The sequence below is a fragment of the Hydra vulgaris genome, chromosome 06, assembly GCF_038396675.1.
Source record: "Hydra vulgaris chromosome 06, alternate assembly HydraT2T_AEP".
In the NCBI taxonomy this organism is placed as follows: domain Eukaryota; kingdom Metazoa; phylum Cnidaria; class Hydrozoa; order Anthoathecata; family Hydridae; genus Hydra; species Hydra vulgaris.
Genome location: NC_088925.1, coordinates 17,826,479 through 17,845,131, shown reverse-complemented (window position 1 = coordinate 17,845,131; position 18,653 = coordinate 17,826,479). Strand labels below are relative to the sequence as shown.

The following is an 18,653-nucleotide window of genomic DNA, read 5'->3' as shown; positions in this document are numbered from 1 at the left end:
CCTTCACAAAGCTTTTCAATCTGAGATCGGTATGAGATACAAGTTGCCAAAGGCACTCTCTCATCATTGAAATTGAGATCTTTCTGGATTTGTTGAAGGATCTTTGAATTGCAGTTTTCGGTCAGCTTTTGGTCACCTTTTTTCATGCAAATGACACAAACAGATTTTCTGCATTCTTCATGGGTCTTTGCAAACCTTGGCATCTTCAAACTTAACAAATATATTAACAAAAACCTTGTTTACAATTTTCTTTGTTTTGTACAACTGCTTCTTCCAAAAAAACTCTGGATACGGACACAAGGTTTGAGCTTTCAAGAATGCTCTTGAATCAACGTAATAAATCAAACTTTGAAAAAAGTTATAAAAATAAGAAAACTTAAATATTTGATTGCCAACATTAATTATTTTATTAATTTTTTTCACAGAGCATGTTTACTGTATGAAATTAGCTCTGACAAAGTCCGAATTTAGATCATTTAGTTTATAAATACTTAGAGATACAAATTTCCATTTGGATGTTAATGAGGGATTTCAAAACACCTCAATATGGACTCCCATAGGCATGTACTATTACCAACTAAAAGGATTTTCATAGGGTATTTCATTGATATTAGGACCCCAAATCTACAAACTGTGAGTATTGTTGTCAAGGTTTACCAAATTATTATCTATTTTACATTCAGACATGCTTTAAGGTTTATTTGTGCCTAATTCAACTTCAAAATCGACTTCCTGTTCTATTGCATTTTCGAATCTTGACATTCTAGTGTCAGTTTTAATTGGGTCCAGACTTGATTCAAGCAGATCATTTTTGTCAAGTAGCTGCTCTATGGAATAGATAGAATTAGGTAAGTAAGCTGTGCTTGGAACAGCAGATAGGTTATATGGATAAATGCCACATGATCAAAACCCTTAAATAATATTGTCAGCTGTGAGGGCTTGATCCCAGGCTTTCTTAAAAAGCCCACAAAAATTTGACTTATCAACAGTAACTCCAGGATATTCACTCATTAATTCCTGACATGTTTGATTATAATATGTTTTAAGAGGACCAAATACTATGCGATCTAGAGGCTGGAGCCAATGGGAACAATATGCTGGCATTTCCACAATATGAATGTTATTTTTGATCTCTTTTTGCAATTATTTTTGAAGGTTTAAAAATGTAGCCCAGACTCATCCATATTCCAAACCAATGAAGGCTTTAAAAGGGCATGTGTGTCCCTCAAAACTTCATGAAGTGAATAGAAATATTTAGCTACTTTTGGCACAGACATGCATCGATGGCGAACTGATGAAGTACCTTCAGGCTTTGGCAAAACTAAATTTGTATGTCGCTGATTAAATGAGCGCCACCATTTTTCTGAAGGAGTTTAACGTTTAAACTTTAAATTGTGTTTTATGACTAAATCTGAAGCATATTTTTTAAATTGTTTTCTTCTGAATCCAAATCCAAGGGCAGCTCTTGTTGCTGCATATTCAACTAATTTTAACTCTAAATTTGTAGATAATATTGGACTAGGTCTGGGCTTGACGCCAAGAACTAGATCTCCCTTAAAATATTTACCAAGGGTTGACCGAGGAATACTAAATTGCACTGCACTTCGATTTAAAACTAGAGACAGGTTCCTTTTTAATTTCGTTATTTTTTTTTGTCGCTTTTCCCATAATGACTCAAATTATCTAAAAGATAGAGTATACTAACTACAATAGTTGACCTTAGATATATCTAATCTAAATATATTATCATAACATACACAGATGTCACAAACAAATACATATACAAGCATAAAATATGCTTATTATACATATCTATGCATCAATATAACAGACATAGCATACATAAGTACAATCGTTGAATACAACATAATTAGATATGATTTTGGTAGAATTTCATCGGTATGCTTAGTGGGCATCAAATTAAATATATAAAAACATATAATATGAAATTACATATTTACAAAATACTTGCATAATACATATATACAATGTTATATTTTATATTACATTTTCACATAGTGTGTATATATGTATTATGTAATGTTTGTAAGTATGTAATTGCATTTTTGTTTTTAAAATTATTATGTAGCTAGTAATTAATAAAAATAATAATTTTTTTTTAAAATATAAATTATATAATAAATATTTAAACCAAATTTTAAATATTTACAAACATTATATAATATAAAAGTACATACTTACAAACATTACAAAGATAGTAAACATATATACAAAGATAGTAAACTCTTATAATAAACACTCTAAAGTAAAAATGAATTATATTTAGTAATTATACACGGTAAAGTAAATAATAATTATAGTTAATATTAGGACAATAGTTTAATTTATTGTGTATAAACTATAATATAGTTTATAATATATTCTATATACATACATGTAGTCTATACATATATACATTATGTATATATACACATTGTTTATATATAAACTATAACATAGTTTATAATATAGTCTATTATACACAATAAATTAAACTATTGTCCTAATAATAGCTACATCGGTTACAAATAGGAGCTGTGGCTCTTATTTGGTCAAACAAGTGGCTATTATTAAGACCTATTTGAAATCTGAGAGTTTAGATTATAATTATGCTTCTGTCTATCGTATATTGACCAACAAAACAGTTTACATTATAATATTAAAGTAAAACAACAGATCAAAATATACTAAAAACCTGGTAACTGAAAGAATATTGCTTTAAATGCGTCTCAAAGTTGCTTGAAAAAACCAAATATTATTACTGAGGGTATAAAATATTTACTTAAATTACCTTTGATAAAAATAAGATTTCTTTAAAATCAAGACTGAATGAAATATTTATAAACATTAGAACAAAACATAGATATATTAGAGAAACACAAAGTTATATTCATCAATCAGATAAATGTTCGATCAAATAAGTAAATGCAATATAATCGGACTCAAATTTGGCTTATAATAAGACCCAGCCATTATTAGGGCACTTTGCCCTAATTGATAACTATTTAATATTTTTTACTTCAATTAATAACTATTTAGTATTTTTTCTTTCTTTAAAATTCTTTAAATTATTAAATAATATAACAGCTACCGTCAAAATATTTTCTTCCACATAAAATAGTTCCATCTGTCAAGTTTAGCCACAAATTAGTTGTCAAGTTACAATGGGCACACTTCCATCCTCTAAACAACCGTAAACTCAATAGCATTCAAAAAATAATCGAAAACTAATTTAAAAAAATGCAAAATTTAATAAACCAGTAAAAAGAACTTAAATTTTTTTTAACCTTAAATAGAACAAAAATTCATATCATTAATATTAAAACAATATCAAACAGGATTGTTTGATGTTTGAATAACAGAGTTTGATGTTTGATATAACAGAAACAAATAAGAGAGTGAAGAGAGTTTTAAATGCGCAAAAATTAATTATAAAAGTATGTAGGAGGCCTCCAAGAGAAAATTGTGAATTTTATTACGTTGGAAAAACTTTAACACCATTATGAAGTTGTTTTAAATCCATAGCATGCCTAGAAACATTACGTTTCTCTTGCCAAGCTTGTATTGTATCTTGAACAGTAGCTCCTTGTAATGTCAACACTGCTGTAATTGAAAGCTGAGCCTAAAGATAAAACGAGAACTAGATATAATGCAACTCTTATGAATGTGTGCAAAGATTACTGTACTACTGAAATAAAATATACATTGATTGGTAAAGTTATGTCTGGAAGACTCCATCGTTTAACTTCTACTCCATTCAAGTCAGTTAGCACCAGACAGTTGACATCTTCATATTCTGTCTTAAATAAAAAATGTTTTGAAAAAAAAAGGAACATATATAATATAAATATATATATATATATATATATATATATATATATATATATATATATATATATATATATATATATATATATATATATATATATATATATATTAGAGTGTCCTTAAGACAACTTTTTTTAAAACTGTCTGCTCTCAACTTCTAAATGTGTTCTATATAATAAAATAATACTAGCATTAAAAATTTTCGAAAGCAAAAATATTTTTAGGACTAGTACGAGACCCTTAAACATCAAACGAGTCCTTATAATTATCAAAAAAATAGTTCTTTAAAAGTATATCATGTTGGGTTTCAAAAGAAGCAAAATTATATAAAAACTTAAAAATAATCATTTTATAAAAAAATTATTATTTTAGATTTCACTGCCTAGAAAATGACATTTTTAAACTAAAAACTTAAAATATGCATTTTTACAAAAAAAAATTTATAATTTTTATAATTTTTTTTTTTCAAAGTGTATTATGAAATGGTGATATATAATTTTGCTTCTTTTAAGACCCAAGATGTATACTTTTGAAGAACTTTTGTTTTGATATCTATAGGGGCACGCCTAATGTTTAAAGGTCTTGAGCTACCCCTAAAATATTTTTTCTTCAAAAATTTTAATTCTAGTATTATTTTATTATATAGAACACATTTAGAGGGTGAGAGCAGACATTAAAAAAAAAGTTGCTTAAATGACCACGCTAATGTGTGTGTGTGTATATATATATATATATATATATATATATATATATATATATATATATATATATAAAGTATTTTGTTTTTAAACTGAGTCTATAATCTAAAATTGCAAAAAATAAAATTAAAACTTAAAATCGTGTCTTGTATTTGACATCATTTATTTGATGATTTTTATATGAAAAAAAGTAAAACTTGATAGTTTCAAGCATGTTTTAAGAATTGTTTTTCAAATTATGCAAATAAGTATGATATATTTTTTAGTTTTCATGAGCATCCAGAGGAATAAACACAAGTTTTTAACGCCCTGTTTACAATACGTCATTTATCTGCTTTAAATTAAAAAAAAAGTTATTATCAACTAATACCTAAATAAAATCTTAATGTTTTAAATATCTTAGGAATTGATTTAATCTATAAACAGTAAGTTTACATTCACTTAGACTCAGTAGAAATTTTTTGGTTTAAAACTCATAAAAAGTATTTATTCAGTTATGTCATGATTTCATTTATGATTACACAAATAAGATATATGGAACTATTAAAAATACAAAGTGTTAATGGATTGTCAGGTGTAAATATATAATGAATAAACAAACTCTTAAAGGATTATCAGTTGAGCCCATAATTTCTTCAAGATGATTGTCAGCATATTTGCATGACTTTGTGGCTCCAATACCATCAACTATTCCTTTTCCATATTTTTCTGCTAAGAAGTTCCAACCAATACAGTTTTTTTGAAAATTTGACTTTAAATTGTGTGATGAAATGCATAATAAAATTGAATTTGAATTGACTGCCAGTATTTTCAAAGAAGAAGCTTATATCAGTTACTGTTTTCAAAATAATTTTAAAGATCTTATTTAAAATTGGAGGGACTAGAAATTTGTCAGGTTTGATAACATTTGTTACTAAAGCTGTGGTATATAGTAGCCGTAGTATAGTCTCTGCAAAATCAACATGGCAAACAGCATTTAATGAACCATTCTTGGAGGCGCTTTTTATGTCATGTTTGTAATATTTATAGTAACGCTTTTGCACATAAGTATGCCAAATAAAATCTAAAAGTGACGGATTAATTACCTTCAAGAGGCATTAATCTTCAACAATAATTGCCCTTTTTTTACTACCTTTTTGACCTAAATGTATTAATTGTCTTCAATGGTTACATTTGATTTTTATTTTACCTTAGTGTGCCAAGAACCCTTAATATCAAAGCTCAATTAATTGCTTACCAACTAAATAAATGTTCTCACAATCTGTGAGTCTCTGCATTACACTCACTTATTTTTAAAGCATTCTGTAGATGACACTTCACAGAATAGATTTATGTCTAATACATCAATATGTTAGTATTGCAAAAAAAAAGCTTGGACTAGCCTCATAGTTAGCTTCAAACAAAAATGTTTTTGTGGTTGTCACAGATACAACATTCTTAAGGCATCTTCAAGAAACTTATAACATGTTCATGATGTAAATCATAAAACAACAACTAATTTTCAAATTTGGTTCGAATTTGTCAATATTTTTAACTTACCTTTAAAGTAACCTTAATTACTATTGACTTTAGTTTAATAACTTGTGATGGTGCACTTTTGATATAAAGTTTACTCAAAAAAAAAAAAAAATCTTGTTACAAAATTGAGAGTACATGTAGAGAGATATCTATTACATTTTTTATGTTTTAATTAATTCATATCATCTCACAAAATTATTTTTTTGAAACTATATAACATTACTTTTAATAATCAATTAGTGGTGTGAACCAACTCAGCTTACATTTTGTTAAATTTGTTTCAAATAAGTGAATATTATTTTTATTTTTCTGCAATGTCAATGCAGATCTGATCTGTATGTATATATCAATGCTGATCTATATTTGCTTTACTACTGCATGCAACTGAATCTCCTAAAGTAATGGCATGTAAAAATAAATATATGTAAAAAATATATAATATTCCTTCAATATGAGTTCATAATTCATTTATTTAACTATTTGTTTTTACAAGTTAAACAAATCTTACTTTTTTTTTAATCTTTTTTTTCTTTCAATTAATCTTTTCAATTTTTTGCAAAATCATTTATAACAAGCATAGGAAGGTCATTAACTCATTTAAAAGTTAATTTTTATGCATACTTTATTGTGGAACACTAACTATTGATTATTCAGTTGATTTACAGAGTCTTATTGACCATACTACATACAGGTTGTTGAAAATACTCAATGAGTCTGTAAAGGCTCCAGAAAAGTTATACACAAAATAGGGTTTGATGGGTCAACTATCATTATACAAATAAAGCTCAAAAGGCAAGATAAGTATCAGTTATGTAGAGTAATGTTATTTTTATCTTGAATTGTACCAACTAAACTTTATATTAAAGAATCGAGAGAATGGAACAATGAAAAACCATCCTCTACATTTTACTGTTGTCGCGATTTCAATATGTAAAAGAAAGTGCTGAGTTTATTACACAAGAATATAACCACTTTACACAAAAATAGAACTACTTTTCACAAGAATATAAATACAGTAATTAAAACAAACAGTCTTTAACTTCTTTTTATCAAACATAAAGTGGAATGCATAAAGATTAGTAGAAAAGCAGCCACTAATTTCGCCATTAAGTAACTAAGTATGAGCAAGTATTTATGAACTGAACTCTTAAATTATGAACAATCTAAATGTTTTTTCAAAAATCTTAAATACAATTTTAACTGAGCTTGGATTGACCACATTGCATACATGGAATAGGTGCTTTAAATGATGTCTTTATATAAGTTTTAAAATTGAATTAGGAAAATGGCAACTGGAAGAGAAGATGCTAAAAGAATTGTTTAAAAAAAAGAACATTGTTCAACAAAAGATGAAAGATCGTTTGGGTTGAATTGTAGATATAGCAAAAAGCAACTGTTTAGGTACAACAAATGATTGAAACACAACACTAAAATACACAAATTTATATTTAAGGCAAGTATTTTAGTGGACACTAGGTGTCCACTAAAGTTATAGAGAAAATTATAGAGAAAATGTTATGAGAAGATTATTTTGAAGTTCAGATCTACTTATTAGCTTTCTAAGAAAGAATTTGGGCTGTATAAAAGACCTTGAGCATTAACAAATATTAAAATAAACTTTTATTGTAAGTTTTTCAATTTTAATTTTTCTATACGAGGGTCACTATTTATATTTTGGGAATTGGCAACACTGATATCATGTGAGTCCATCTGACGGTTCCATCATAAAGTTTGACATTTTTGACAATATACGTACTCAGAACATTTTGTCATATGGACGCTATTTGTTTATTTTATATTTAGTTGAAAGTTTCATCTCAGCAAAAAACTGAACCTTGAACATTTTAGTGCGATGATTTTTTATGACTTTCGACGTGGATTATCACAACAAGAGTGCGTCAATCAACTTAATTTGACTTTTGGGGATGAGCTCCATCAAAAACCACTGTGTATCGCTGGTATAGTGAATTCAATCGTAGTCGTAGTTCACTGTCTGACGAGTTTCGTGAAGGTTGTCCAAAATCGACTGTAGTGCCAAAAAACATTGATGCTGCGCATGAAATGATTAAGCAAGATTGTCATGTAACCTATTGTGAGATCGAGGCATCCCTAAGCATTAGTTCCACCAGCATATATGCGATTTTACATGAACACTTAGCTGTGCGAAAGTTATGTTTGCGTTGGATCCCACATAATTTGACAATCGCTCAAAAAAAGGCTCATGTCGATTGGTGCAAAGAAATGCTTAAGAAATACAATCGCGGTGCTTCAAAAGATGTTTATAAAATCGTGACAGGTGACGAATCATGGATATATTCGTATGAGCCCGAAAGTAAGCAGCAGTCGACTGTATGGGTGTTCCAATATGAACCAAATCCAACAAAAGTTGTTCGCTCACGAAACATTTCAAAGAAAATTTGGCACCCAATGATTTCTTTTTGTTCCCATCTGTGAAGAATAAACTGCGTGGTCAACGATTTTCATCGCCCGAAGAAGCTATTGAAGCGTTCAAAAATCATGTTTTGGAGATACCTCATTTGGAATGGAATAAGTGCTTTGAAAATTGGTTTAAGCGCATGCAAAAGTTTATCAATCATCGTGGCGAGTACTTTGAAAAACAATAAAAATATATTGGCAGCTTAACTATTTGTTTTTGTTCGCGAAATATAAATAGTGACCCTCATATTATTTATTCAAATTTCTGATGAAATATTTGATATATAAGTTTTTCTTTAATTAAAGAAAAGGTCTACCATGTAACAAGCATATTAACTATCACTTTGAATCTGACAAAAACTGTTTCTGAAAGTTGTGTCTAAAATCACTAATGCTCCACACACTTTTTCTCTCTACTAGGGTATTTAGGGTGCCTGCATCTGCAAAAAAAAAAAGTAAAAAAATAAAAAACTCCATTGAAAAAAAATATTGTAAAAAATCTTACTAAGATGCACTTTTTTCTTTTTTAGTTAATAAACTTCATTTTTAATTCTAACATTTGTTTTTATATAATAAAGTTATCCTTTTTAAAATTTTTATATAATTTCGTTTCATTTGAGACCCAACATGATTTTTTTTTATAATTTTAGTAACTTGTTATATGTTCAAAGGTCTTGGGGGACCCCTAAATTATTTTTAATTCAAATATTTTTTAAAACCGATGTTTTTTTATCATATAGAACACATTATGAGCGTGGCAGCAAATTATATTTAATATTAATGTGGTATAATAGTCAAGATTCTTTTTATTTTTAAAATCAATACCAAGTTTATTTACTAAATTTACTATAAAGAAATCCGCCTAAAATTGTTTTCTTTATTTCTTTTTGATGCCATGATTTTTTTTAAACAGTAGAAGATAATTTACACTAATTGTTTTTTAAAAACTCACAACACTTGAAATTTGAAAAAAGATTTTGACAGTTTAATGAGCTTTTTACACGTTAGAAGTTAAAAAATTTTGATTTACAGAGAGAATCTTGCTGTCAGATCTGAAAAATCCATTTGAATTGTAGAAAGTTGAACCTAAGAGTTTCTTAAGTGCATTTCACAGTGACTTTGCATTTAATCAAATTATGGAGGTTTTTGAATTAAGGAGATTCAAATTAGAGCGATTGTACTGTATACATTGTGAATGTAACATTTTATCAGCCTATAAAATGTAACATTTATGGACATGTAATATAGTAGGCCATGGATCCATGGAATGTAATAACATGTTCCCCTAATAATTTACAACTTTTAAAAAAACGATGTAGCATCTTAAACAGGAATACTTTCATACGCCCTCTAACACCTTGCATGCACTTTTTTTTTGCAAAAATTAACTTTTTATTCAATTCGTTAAACTCAACTTATATTAGTTTTATTTGTTACTATATTTAAGTTTTGTTTTTTTAGTCAGAAAAATGAAATATTGACTTTTTATCAAGTTTTTTTGTGATAACTCCAATAGCATGGAATACTACATTAGCTTAAGCAATTTAAGTACAAAAGCAACAAGAAAAAAAATGACAAAAACTAATAATCAGTAACAATATTAATGCTGATTATTTTAAATAATTTGATCAGTTAAAATATGTAAACAACAATAAATTTAAAAGAACCTTGTCTTGGTTTACATCAAATCCACCCTCTACACCTGTAAAATTAAAAAATTTGCATAAACTTTTATATTCATAAAAAATATCATTAAAATTGCAATCCTAACTAAAATAACTAGGCAACTAAAATCTAGAAGAAATAAAATAAAGTATAAACCTAATATATATAAAATTGTAAAATATTGAATTTGTTAAAGTAATTAAGCTATAAAAGGAGTGAAAAAAATGCTGACAGTTCATGTGCAATTATCTTTTTAGATATATTCATAAGTACTACTTTAGAATTGCCTAAAATTTTGACCACAGATTTTATGTAAAAACCACAACTCTAAAATTTTAGCTTGATTGACTAATCTGCTCAAAAGTTGGATGTAAAAATAGTTGCATAAAAGATTAGCACACATTTTAAACAGCAAGTTCTCAACACATAATAAAACTAGGAGATATACTGAAACACTGATGTTGAAGCTTTAATTCAAAGGATAGTAATTATTTTTAAACCAAAAAATTATGTTTTACCATGAAAAAGCCTATAACTCTTGATACAAACAGCTTTAAAAAAACACTGTGATCCATTCAAAGAAATAAATTATCAGGGAATTATGTAAAACTAAAGTTAAAAAATTGATAAATTTAAACTTGAACATACTTGGTTGTTATATTTTGGGAAATCATCACTCAAAAATAATGGTAAATGTAAAAATTTAAATTGACTGACCTGCAAGAAATCTTAACACAGATGAATTAACAGTGGCCTTCTGTCTCTACGTCCCACTTACACAACAATTGTATAATTATTTTAGACAATCTTTTAATTGCAATATGGGATTGTTCATAAATCATGTAATGACAAATTTATTTTAAAAAATTGAACTAGGAGATCATTTGCTCTTTTATGCTAAAATTTTCAATGAGATCGAAGGGCAGTTATAGTTATTGGTTTAATTAAAGTTTCAAGCAAATGAAATTTGTGAAAAAATTTTTTCAATTAAATTATACATTGTGTAATTTGTGGATGATCCCTAAAGGAAAATAAAATGCAATGAAAATAAGTGTGAAGGAAGAAAAAGTACAGATACCAACATTAACTTAAAGATGGTAAATGGAAAAAACCTGCAAAATATTTTTTTCATTTTAACTTAAAATTTTTTTTTTACATAAATTCTTTGGCTTGTCAATGTTTGAAGCAAATTTGAGATGATAACCATAGATCTATTAGGTGATTTGTTATGAAATAACCCTAATATTTTATGAATCAATTTATATAATACATGTAGTTTACTGTATAGAATATATATACATACATACACATACATATAAATACATACATATATAAACATATAAATACATATATATATATATATATATATATATATATATATATATATATATATATATATATATATATATATATATATATATATATATATATATATATATATATATAACTCTTATATGTTGTCAGAAAGTTTTTTCCGTATCTTGTTGACAAAAAGTTAAAATTAAAATGCAAGACCGGAATTTTTTTTTATTAATTGATAGACTGCCTGACCCAACCAAACCCTCAGTCGATGTAGCAGCACTCCCTTGCGAGTAAAGCTAAAAGATAGTAGATGTAGCAGCACTCCGTTGCGAGTCAGGCTATTTGTCAGTCGATATAGCAGCACTCCGTTGCGAGTCAGGCTATTTGTCAGTCCAAGTAGCAGCACTTTGTTGCGAGTCAGACTATAAGATAGTCGATGTAGCAACACTCCGCACATGATTTACAGTAAAATAAATAAAAATAAAAACATTTTATTCAAAAAAATAAAAATAAAAACATTGTTTATATTGTTAAAAACATTCAGAATGTTTTAAAAACATTCTGGTCAATTAAATTTGCGTTTTTGCGGTTTAAAAAACGATTAATTTGAAATTAAATTAATGGTTTTGACTTTCGTCCAACACGCAAATGTTGGACGAAAGTCAAAAGTAATTAAAAGTGATGTATTTGTTGGCGTAAGAACCATTTTTTTCCTTCCGTGCTTCCCAAATGCAACAATCTATATATATATATATATATATATATATATATATATATATATATATATATATATATATATATATATATATATATATATATATATATATATATATATGTATATATATATATATATATATATATATATATATATATATATATATATATATATATATATATATATATATATATATATATATATATATATATATATATACAGTAGCATGCAAAAGTAACTGGACAAGAGCATAACTTGAGATAACTTTTGAATGAAAAGTCCAATTTCTTTCAAATTTTGACTGAATAGCAAAAAATTGATAACAAATCTAAAAACAAATGAACTTTTACTAAATCTAAGCAATCTAATCTTAAAAGTTCATTTAATTAAAATTTCCACGTGCAAAAGTATCTGGACAGAAAAAAAAAACTTGAATTAGAATTTTTTTTTTAACATTTTTTAAATTGAAAATACTTTATTTTAAAGTAAATTGCTTTAGTACGTTGTCGGGAAGCCCTTAGCATTAATTACTGCTTGACAGTGACAAGGAATCGAGTCCACCAGCTTCATAATCACAATAGTTTTGATTTTTTGCCATTCTTGTTTCAGAATATTCAATAAATCAAATTTACTTGCTGATTTTCAACCTGAAATTTGTCAATCTATGTGTTTCCATAGATGTTCAATAGAATTAAGGTCAGGACTTTGCTATGTCAATTCCATTAATTGAATTTTTTCGTTTTTGAAAAAGTCTTTTATAAGGGTTGAAGTGTCTTTTGAGTCATTACACTGCTGAAATATCCATCCTCGAGCCCTGAAAATGTTCCACGCAAAATGCTGTCTTGGTAAATGCTGAAATTAAAGAACTTTATAATGAAAAATGTGGTGTTGACACAATCAAATGTCTTTTGAGGTCTGCAAATCTACTTGGAAGACGTCTGCTTTTCGATTCTTTATATAAATAAAAAGAAACTTTTTATTTATATAAAGAATCGAAAAGCAGGCTTAAGATTTGCTAATGAACATTTGATTTGGGCAAGAAAACAGTGATTGAAAGTACTTTTATGTTTACGTTACGTTTTTAAAGTTTATGTTATTTGGATCTGATAATATTAGATATGTCCGTCGATCAAAAGGCCATAAAAACGATCCTAAATACCAGCTACCAACAGTAAAGCACAGAAGTCGAAACGTTATGAACTGGGCTAACTCGAATAGAGATCGTATCGGTCCTATCCATTTGATTGATGGCATAATGGACAAAAATATGTACAAATATATAGTTAAGAATGTTATGCTACCACATGCTAAAGACAAAATGCCTCGAGGAAGGATGTTTTAGAAAGACAATGACCCAAAGCACACTTCAATCATTGTGAAAAACATTTTCAAAACTAAAGAAATTCAATTAATCAAATAGCCTTAGCAAAGTCCTGATCTTAATTCTATTGAATGTCTATGTAAGCTCATTGATTGACAAATTTCAGGTCGAAAACTAACAAGTAAACATGATTAATAAATCATATAATACTCTGAAAAAAGAATGCGAAAAATCAAAATTATTGTGATTATGAAGCTTATGGACTCAATGCCTTGCTACTGTCAAGCAGTAATTAATGCTAAGGGCTTCCTGACAAAGTAGTAAAGTAATACTTTAAAATAAAGCATTTTCAATTTAAAAAATGTTTTTTAAAAAAAATCTTATTCAAGTTTTTTTTTGTCCGAATACTTTTGCATGCGCATATTTTAATTAAATGAACTTTTAAGATTAAATTCCTTAGATTTAGTAAAAATTCATTTGTTTTTAGATTTGTAATCAATTTTTTGACATTTCAGTGAACATTTAAAAGAAATTGGACTTTTCATTCAAAAGTTATCTCAAGTTATGCTCTTGTCCGGTTACTTTTACGCGTTACTGTATATATATATATATATATATACAGGGTGTGGAAAAAGTTCCCGTACAAAAGTATAATTTAAAAAAATTATCTGTAGGTGTTTTCTTTCAATATATAGTGTGTTTTTAGTATTGTTTTGTATTCCTTTGTATTCTTTTAGTATTTTTTAGTACTATTTGTTTTAAATTAAAGTGTAATTTGTTTCTCGTCTTGTACAGGAACATTTGCTGTTTTTGCTGTTTATTTTTTTGTACGGGAACTTTTTCTGCATCCTGTATGTATGTATGTATATATATATATATATATATATATATATATATATATATATATATATATATATATATATATATATATATATATATATATATAAATATATATATCATTTTGTCCAACCATATTTTGTGTGCATTTATCTTATAATAGTTTTAGAGGTTCTAAAACTATTAGTAAATTCAGTATAGTATATAAATTTCATTTTTTGAACTTTTTTTATTTACATACAAAACAGAAAAGTTGAACACACATTAATGTTATGTATAGTACAGCTTCTTTTTTTTTAAACCTGATTCATTTTTGAAAAAAAATAAAAGCGTTGAACTATTTTGAATTACGCAGTCCGATTTTTATCATTTATGTTAAAACGTTACAATTAATTATTATAAATTTAAATTTACATTTTAGTATTTATTTAACTTTTTGTTCGATAGTTTTTATAAATAGAATGATTATTTTAGCTTTTAAAGCCCAATCAAAGTTATTTTTGCAAAAATTTTAACGTAAACGTTATTTTAATGCTTATTGAAACCAGTTTGATTACATTTTTCATTTTAAGTTATGTTACATAACATTAGTTTTCGTGCCAAAGTCTTTTGCTCTTAAAAGTAATTTTTAAAAAACAAAATGCAATAAGCATATTTTGTAAAAAAAAAAGGTATTAAAAGTGAAATTATTAAAATACATAAAATAAAAATAAAATTGCTATTAAAAGTTGTTTATAAAATTAATTCAAAAAAAAAAAATAATTTAAATCTAATAAAAAATAGATATTTATATAAATAAATAATATTACATATTATATTTTTGATAATTTATATAAAACAGGTTTATTTTAAACAATCATTAGAAATTTTTCATTTTCTTTTTTATTAATATTTTATTTATTTAGTTCTTTTCTATTAGCATTAGATGCACACTGATGACATCATACAAAACAAGAAGTTGTGAGGGCTTCAGTACATACATCCACTACCTTATAGCCTGCTGCCACAAAGGAGTGCTGCTACATCGACTAAGGGTTTAGCAGTGGGCAGCAATCTTTCCTTTCATTATTCTTTATTTTTTCTTCTTTTTCTGAAAAGTTAAAGCGCACAATTTTAGATTAAGAGTGCAAAAATGATAAAAAAGGAAATTGCATTCTTAGATATGAATTGTACAATTATCATCATAACCACTGATGTCTACAAAATCACATAAACATACCAGGAAATAAAACAGGCTCCCCAACTTCTTAACAATGAGAGTGGCATTAAATTATCTACAAACAGTTCGAGACCTCTGTTTAAAAAAATTGCCCAAAAAAATGGAATTAAATAATATTTGCTAATTTTATATTTACATTGATATATAGCATTTATGGCTTCTTTTTAATGTCTTCTTTGATGCTTTTATCTAATATTTGTATTTTTTGTATTATATTTTACACCTAATGACGATCTGTGCAAAAACAGATCAAAATAAAAATTTAGTTAGCAGCTGTTGTTTTATGCTTTATAATAAATATATATATATATATATTTATATATATATATATATATATATTTATATATATATATATTTATATATATATATTTTTATATATATATATATATATATATATATATATATATATATATATATATATATATATATATATATATATATATATATATATATATACACTATATTATTTATGTATTATATTATATATATATTATATTGTATATATAACTATGTAACTGTTTAGAGACAAAGTTCTTCAAGTTTTATTTATCACAAAGTTCATTATTTGTACACAAAAATTAATAAATTAATCAAAAGTATTACAAAAAGTTGATTTCCTTCTGGACAAAACAAGTGCAACTTGACAAAATGTTGACCAAGCTGTATTTCGCTATCAATATTTCGTAGTAAATCCTTTATTGTCGATCACAGCCTTGCATCTTCGAGGCATAGATTCGATCAGGTAATCAATGAAACTTTGTGGAATTGCTGCCCAGGCCTTTTGGATTTGTTCAAACAGTTGATCCTTATTACGAACACCTTCACAATTAATTCTGTGGTTGACAATCTCCCACAGTTTCTCGATAGGGTTAAGATCCGGAGATTGAGGCGGCCAATCCATCACCGATAGGTTGTTGTCTCGAAAGCACTGCTTGACTACTTTTGCAGTGTGTTTCAGATCGTTGTCTTGCCGAAAAACCCATTTTATTGGCATATCCCATTCAGCATGAGGTAACATAACATCTTTCAGGATATTTTTATACATGAAACGGTCCATTATTCCATCATTTCGATGTATTTGACCTAGACCGTTAGCAGAAAAACACCCCCAGACCATTACATTGCCTCCACCATGCTTCACGGTCTTATGGCAGTAACGTAAATTGAGGCGTTTTCTGGCCGGTCGACGTACACGGCAAATGCCATCGCTCCCAATGATGTTGAACTTCGATTCATCACTGAACAGGACAGTTCGCCATTTCTGCACATTCCATTCAATATGAGATGTAGCAAACAGGAGTCTTTTCTTCTGGTTTTTTAGTGAAATCAGCGGTTTCTTTGCAGGGCGTCGAGAAAACAATTCGGCTTCAACAGCACGTCGTCTGATTATTTGGTCCGATACAGGCAGCTCTAATTGCTTTTGCTTATTGACTGATGATATCCAGGGATCCTTCTTGACAGATCTGACGATCATAGAATTCTCTCTAGAAGTGGTGGAACGCGGTCTTCCACTTTTGTTATCTGCTGCCAACTTCCCCGTAGAACGATATTTGGAACACTTTGATAAAACTCACTTTAATCAACTGTCTTGATAATACTGACTGATTGACTTCCATATACTGACTGAATTACATGTCGATTTACATGTCTCTTATATAGTAAAATGAACCTGTGTGAAACTGTTCTGGAAGATTCTAGATGCTGCTTTTCGATGCTTCTGGAAGCTTCTGGATGCGTCTGAATGCTTCTGAATGTTTCTGGATATTTCTGGATGCTTCCAGATGCTTCTTCTGGAAACTTCTGGAAGCTTCTGCGTGCTTCTGGAAACTTCTGGATACTTCTTTTAATTATTAAAAAACTTCCATGACTTTGACACGGTCCAGACCTAAGAAAATGAAATAAACCAAAAAAGTTGCACTTGTTTTGTTCGCTGCAAAATGGCACTTGTCAACGAAATTCTGCCTGTGTGCTGTCACCTGATTGCTCATGTCATGGCATGCTATGACTCCAGACTCCTGAACTGTTTGACGTGGTAGTATAGTTCCTTTCGTTTTTAAGACATGTAAAATTAGGAACAATTTTTAGCATTGTTCAATGTTGGTTGCAAATGTTTTGTCCAATACTGTATATATATATATATATATATATATATATATATATATATATATATATATATATATATATATATATATATATATATATATATATATATATATATATATATATATATATATTAATATACTAATATATTATATATTAATATACAATAATTCGTCATTAGGTTTTTTGTAGGGCTTATAGGAACTTTCTGAGAGGTTAAATGTGACATCAAGAAAATTGACTATTTTTAAATTTATATTTATTTCAATTTGGAAGCCAATATTTTTAAAAACTTTAATAATAACTTTTCTAATTTTATCGAGTTATGGCCCTGATTTTTTATGCATTATTATTAAACCGTCGTTGCGATAAAGACCTAATTGATTAATTTGGATTATTTTAGCTAGGGATATTTAAAATATATAAACCCACAAATTCGCAAATTTCTGCTCCGTCGTAACTTCCCATTGTTACATTAAAGCATTCGTACGTGGTTTTTTTCTTCCACATTTCCTTATCAAAATAGAGTAAATTTTTTCTGCAGTGCTTAATTATACGGATAGTGTCCTCAGTAATTTCTAAATGGAATTTTCCAAATTCTATTGTTTTATCTAAAATTTCTGCTGTAATTGAATGGCAAAAATCAATAATATCAAATTGTATAAATGTGCATTCATTTTTATTGTTAATTTTAGAAAACCAATCTATAACATCAGTGGTATTTTTCCACTGATGTAAACCTGATTTTTTCCGAATAGAGTTATTAATTTTGTCTAGTTTTATTTTACTAACATGCCCTAGTTCACTTTTTTTTATTTTTAAAAGTTAGATAAGTGTTTTTTACTAATTTATAAATATATATATATATATATATATATATATATATATATATATATATATATATATATATATATATATATATATATATATATACATACACACATTTTAAAAATCCAAAAAAAACAAAAAAAAAGGCTGTTTTACCTATCTGCATGTTTATCTACAACACAAATT

General features: G+C 27.2%; 1 protein-coding gene across 2 annotated transcripts in view; it reads right to left on the bottom strand.

Annotated features, from left to right (window-relative positions):
* LOC100208604 (ubiquitin carboxyl-terminal hydrolase 5) overlaps positions 1–18,653 on the bottom strand; it is a 53,599-nt gene that overhangs the window by 27,905 nt on the left and 7,041 nt on the right. For both annotated transcript variants that reach the window (XR_010639029.1, XM_065799426.1), the window contains exons 4-7: positions 10,148–10,182; positions 3,705–3,800; positions 3,480–3,622; positions 3,092–3,183 (exon numbers count right to left, since the gene is read on the bottom strand). Coding sequence is in view for 1 of the 2 variants with exons in the window: in XM_065799426.1 (XP_065655498.1) it covers positions 3,092–3,183; positions 3,480–3,622; positions 3,705–3,800; positions 10,148–10,182 (366 nt within the window). In the remaining variant the exon portion in view is untranslated. The remainder of the gene's footprint in view (positions 1–3,091; positions 3,184–3,479; positions 3,623–3,704; positions 3,801–10,147; positions 10,183–18,653) is intronic.